The sequence below is a fragment of the Mustela lutreola genome, chromosome 8, assembly GCF_030435805.1.
Source record: "Mustela lutreola isolate mMusLut2 chromosome 8, mMusLut2.pri, whole genome shotgun sequence".
Classification (NCBI taxonomy): Eukaryota; Metazoa; Chordata; class Mammalia; order Carnivora; family Mustelidae; genus Mustela; species Mustela lutreola.
In genome coordinates this window covers 58,872,614-58,878,613 of record NC_081297.1, presented here as the reverse complement: position 1 = coordinate 58,878,613, position 6,000 = coordinate 58,872,614, and the positions used below count along the sequence as shown (strand labels likewise).

The 6,000-nt window shown below is 34.5% G+C and overlaps 1 protein-coding gene across 1 annotated transcript; it reads left to right on the top strand.

Moving 5' to 3' along the window:
• Positions 1 to 3,900: 3,900 nt before the first annotated feature.
• On the top strand, positions 3,901 to 4,839 carry LOC131837853 (olfactory receptor 6C1-like). The gene has a single exon (XM_059183519.1). The coding sequence runs from the start codon at positions 3,901 to 3,903 to the stop codon at positions 4,837 to 4,839; it is 939 nt and encodes a 312-aa protein (XP_059039502.1).
• The last annotated feature ends 1,161 nt before the right edge of the window (positions 4,840 to 6,000 follow it).

The window sequence follows — 6,000 nt, the reverse complement described above, 5'->3', positions numbered from 1 at the left end:
AATACTATGCAGCCATCAAAAGAAATGAAATCTTGCCATTTGTGACAACATGGATGGAACTAGAGCGTATCATGCTTAGCAAAATAAGTCAAGCAGAGAAAGACAACTATCATATGATCTCCCTGATATGAGGAAGTGGTGATGCAACATGGGGGCTTAAGTGGGTAGGAGAAGAGTCAATGAAACAAGATGGGATTTGGAGGGAGACAAACTATAAGTGACTCTTAATCTCACAAAACAAACTGAGGGTTGCTGGGGGGGAGGGGGTTTGGGAGAAGGGGGTGGGATTATGGACATTGGTGAGGGTATGTGCTTTGGTGAGTGCTGTGAAGTGTGTAAACCTGGTGATTCACAGACCTGTACCCCTGGGGATAAAAATACATGTTTATAAAAAATAAAAAAAATTAAAAAAAAAAAAAAACAAAACAAGAACCTCCTCAACTGACATTGCTGGTGAACACCAGAGTGAGAAGGAAAAAATTATAAAGCACTAGCAGTATTAGAGTAGCAAAAATTCTTCTTGGAAGGCAGATTAAAGTTAATAGAGATGGGGTGTCTGGGTGGCTCAGTGGGTTAAGCCTCTGCCTTTGGCTCAGGTCATGATTCAAGGGTCCTGAGATCAAGCTCCGCATCGGGCTCTCTGTTCGGCAGGGAGCCTGCTTCCTCCTCCCTCTCTCTCTCTCTCTCTCTCTCTCTGCCTGCCTCTCTGCCTACTTATGATCTCTGTCTGACAAATAAATAAAATATTTAAAAAATCAAGTTAATAGAGGCAATGAAAGACTTGGTACAATGTGGTAGATTACCAATTTTTAAAAATGTTATGGTGTAAAGGCACTTTTGGTAGAGCTCTGAAGTATGAATTGAGATAACTTTTTTGGTAATCTCTGTCTGAAAAAAATAATTTCTGTCAGTATGTTTGTTTCTCAAGAGAAACAGATCATATTTAGAATGGTTGTTTGTTCATTGTTATTTTTTCTGTCTCATTGCACACTGTCCCCCAAGCTTCTTTGTCAAATCTCAATTCTAATGTGTATTATGTTTTATATTCCTTAGTGTTTTGTGTGAACTCTTGTTCTGGCAATTTTGATTCATTGAATTATTCCCTGTGAGCCACCCACAGTAAGAACAGATAAAACATTACGTAAGTCGTGCTACATAAGATCTGTGTAGAAACCACATCAGACAGTTTTAAAATACTTTCTGATTTTTTTTCTCTTTCATACATTTCTCCTCTCTCACTCTCTATACTCAAGAAATAATAGGAAACTTAGGACAAAAACATTAACAATAGAAAGCAGAGAGGTACACTAAGAGGAAATTTGTTCAGGAATGTTGGTTTCCCTGAATTGCAACAATGCCAACTGCTAGTATTTTTTATGTTCTGGCCATTCTGCATGTTAGTGAGCCTGTATGAAAATCAGAGGTAAGTTAGACATAAAGAAGGCAATGGAGTCTCCCAAACTGTGTCATTTCTTCATTACTTCTCAGCTCAACTTTAAGTCAGTTTAAATAGGATATATTGGAATTTCATTTTTTCAACTGGATTTATTTTTAACAATGTAAAGGGATGTTAGTATATTTTGCTTTATTATATAATTTATTCAGTCTCAAATAAAAGGAAGAAATTATCATCTCTATGGCTGTGTTTCTAATTGAATGGAGGTTATGTAGTACTTTCTTTAAGAGAACAGACTTTAATTTTAGTTAGTCTCTGATATATTGAACACTTGTTAGCTGCACAAATATATCTAAGATACAAAACCACAGTACCCTAGTACTTTGTTTGGGAACAAAGATAAAGTTCTATCAGGGTGTCATGAAATTTAGTGAGATAGAATATAAAAGTCCTTAATATTTCATTTGAATATATAATGCCTCTGTACAATCACAGTTACTATGAATATTCTGTCCAAAGTTGGAAAACAATTCCAACTAAAAGAAGATAAATAAACCAGCTCTTCTTAAAGCATATTTAGTGCCACATGGTTTATACAGCATTTTCATTTATATTATTTCAATTAATTCCCAAAATGCCCTTGAAATTTCACATCCATGGTAAACTGAGAAAACAGATGTTTAGGGAAATTAAGTACCATCTAAAGTCACAAATCCATTAAACAGCCCATTTGAATTTTTAGCCCATGTTTCTCTAACTGCAGAGCCCATAAATTTTCTGTAATAGCAATTTACCTTAGAGTGCCCCAAGTAAGAAATTAATAGGATTTTTCTACCATGATCTTGTTATGAGTTTATATATTTTTCCTTTTTTATTTGATTATTGATGACTAAATAGAGAATGGAACAGTGATATTTTCAGAATGAAACTTGAAGGTACTTTGTGGCCATCTTATTTAACAAATATGAAGTATTATTGCTAACTTTCATTTTGAATAGCTCCAAGAGTATGCCAAAAGTGTTCTTGATTTTAACCAAATGGGTGGAAAATAATTTAAGTTGAATCTAACCCATGTTCTTCCAGGGGAAATATGGATCTGTGTTCAGAAATAAAAAGATGAGCTAAATTCTCAGAGATATCCTTCATACTCTGCATGAGTACATCGTTGGGATGGCTTCAGGCTTGAGGAATTATATGCACCTTGTTAAATATTGAGGTTTTTTCCTCCACAAAGCCTGCTGAATGAATGAATGAAAACATCCATGTTGGCAATGTTGGTAAACATTAGGTGATGTTGGTAAATGAATATAGTCCATTGATTTTCATTAATATTTTTACACAATAATATAGTACGTTTCCCCCAGGTCTGTGATATTGGATCATCTCTTGGTAGAGTTGTTTTAAGCCTATATTCACTGATCCTAGAAAACTGGCCTTTAAGTACTCCTTTTCAATAATGCTCACATAAACGTTTCTATATATATTAATACCTTCTTTAACAGCTCTTCATACATTCCCTCAAATGTTTCATCAGTAGCCAAAATGTGTAATTCAGTCAATTTATTCTTTTTCAGAAAGTGTTAAAATTGGTAGGGAAGTTAAGAAAATAAAGAATACACACACACACAAAAAAAAAAAAAAACCTTGAAATAAGGTTAAAAATGCAGTGTATTGACACATTATTACCTATGGAAGAGTAATAATATGCCTTTTTAAAACTGTATCTCCAAAGCCAGTAAATTTAGTGCAAAAATTTCAATTTGGGGATTGAATTGAAATTCAATTCAAATGAAACCAAATATTGCCTATTTGATGAGAATGCATATTGTGGCTCCCAGGTGTTATGAGAAACTAGTGCTTCATAGGAAAAGCAAACCCTGATGAAGGAAGAGTATTGTTACTGAGCAGTGTAAAGTTAATTAAAAGAATTTAATTTCTAAAGAAATTTAATGAAACCTACTTTGAAATAATGTTTAATGACATTTTTAATTTTTTTAAAATTATATGTCAAAAAAATGGGTCTTCTTCTACATGTCCTTTCTTATAAAAGAAAGGGAAAACATCTTATAAAACAAAGACACAACCTATGTAATATGAAGCCAGGAATTGGGCACAAAATAGAGAACTTCACCTGATGGGTGTTTGTGCTGCAAGAACAAACTCAGAATGAATGAGTGAATTAAGTAGACAAATGTTTATTTTAAGCCCCCTGTGACTTCCAGGCACTGGACTGTGTTGCAAAGTCTTTGAAGGTCAGACTTTTCCTAACTTTCAGACATGCACAGCATAGTGGGGAAGTTCACAGGAGGTTTTTAGCACAGATGTTTGTGGTTTGGGAAGAATCAGTCAAAGATTCATAAAATTTCCCCTGTAGATGAAAGCATGTAGGTTTTTTGCCAAATTCTGTCTCCAAACTTGGACCTCTGCTAATCCTCTCTTTGAGTTTCTTCCTTGTGTTTTCTCCTAGAAGTCTGGCAGGAGAACAACAAATAAGCAACTGGAGAATGAGAAACCACACAGAACTAACAGAGTTCATCCTCCTGGGATTGTCAGATGACCCGCAGCTTCAGGGAGTGATCTTCGTCTTTCTGTTCATCACCTACATGCTCAGCATCACTGGGAACCTGACCATTATCACCCTAACCCTGCTGGATTCCCACCTCCAGACTCCCATGTATTTCTTCCTCAGAAATTTCTCCTTATTAGAGGTTTCATTCACCACTGTTAGCATACCCAAGTTCCTAAGTACTCTGATTACAGGAGATAAAACCATTTCCTTTAATGATTGCATTGCTCAATTCTTTTTTTTCATTCTTTTGGGAGTCACTGAATTTTACCTCCTGGCTGCCATGTCCTATGACCGTTACATTGCCATCTGCAAACCTCTGCATTACATGACCATCATGAATCCCAGAGTCTGCATACTCCTTGTCTTCTCTTCATGGCTGATTTCATTCTTAATTGTATTCCCTGCACTCATGTTGCTCTTAAACCTTAATTACTGTACGACTAATATTATTGACCATTTTACCTGTGATTTTTACCCCCTGCTGCAACTTTCTTGTTCAGACACAAAATTCCTAGAGATAATGGGATTTTCCTGGTCTCTGTTTACTTTAATGTTTACCTTGGTAATAATAATTCTGTCCTACATATATATCATCAGAACAATTTTGAGGATTCCTTCTGCTAGTCAGAGGACAAAGGCTTTTTCTACCTGTTCATCCCACATGATTGTTATCTCCATCTCCTATGGCAGCTGCATTTTTATGTATATTAAACCCTCAGCAAAAGACAGAGAGTCTCTTAGCAAGGGTGTTGCTGTGCTAAACACCTCAGTAGCCCCCATGCTGAACCCCTTTATTTACAGCCTAAGGAACCAGCAAGTCAAGCGAGCCTTCATGGACAGGGCAAGGAAGATTGTATTTTTCTCAAGCAAATGAAATGTTATGGTTTTACAAATTAGACATATTACAGGGCAATTTAAAATATACAAACACAAAATTTGAGCCACTTTTAAATCACAGTGGTTTTCCTGCTATCCTTATTCATTCTTTCTTTCTAAGAGTTTATAAACACATTTAATATATTTCCCATTCAGATGAAAAAACTTCGTAAGTTTTTCTGGTTCCCATTCTTCTGAAACTTTGATTAGTTGCAACGTCTTGATTATTAATTCTTTTAATTTGTAAATGTAATTTACTTTGCATTTTGTTTAGGAAAATGATTATCATGCAGAATGGAGGAGGCACTGTAATTATTGATGTGATATTTTCCTTACTCTATACAGAAAATATAATTTTGTGATTTTCAGTGATCTTTGTCAGAAATCCTTTCACCATCTTGCAGTTTCTCTAGGAAAAGAAATTCTTGAAACACCATATTATTTTTTGAAAAATGTGAAAGCTTTCATTTAAAAACCATGAAACATTGCCCACTAAATAGGGTGTGTTCATATAATTTATCTATTGTTAAAAAAAAGAATAGATATTTAACATATATATGTTTGTAGCTATGCTGCTAAATACATCTCCGTATTTCCAAAATCCATTATGACTCACTAGATATAGGTAGATATACAAGTAGATGCAGACATACACACACACACACACACACACACACACACACACACACATACACCTACTGTAGAAAATAGTGAAGAAATACTGTCTTAGATATGTAGAATAAGTTCGATTTCTCTAATTCCATGGTGTAAGCTTTGCTTTCTGATGATGCTGAAATTTATATAGCTCCTTTCTACTTTTGTACTAGGTTGAAACTGGGCATGTGTCTAAATCATTTGATGCCTAAAAAACAAAATCATTTAAGTTTTATATAAAATAAAATCTTCATAACAGAGCATAATTTTCCATTTAATATAAAGTTAGAATTTCACTTTACTCCTCCACTCACTCTACTTAAGGTGTTAAGTGCCTAAAGTATTTTGGAAAGATGTAAGAGTGTTTCTGTATGTGTGTGTGAGAGAGAGAATGAAAGAAAATTATGGATACAATAAAGTATTCTAAATAATATAAACCACTATTTAGTAATAGAAAATATACTGTAATCCTAATTCATGCTGTACCTTTCCTAATGATTTCTGT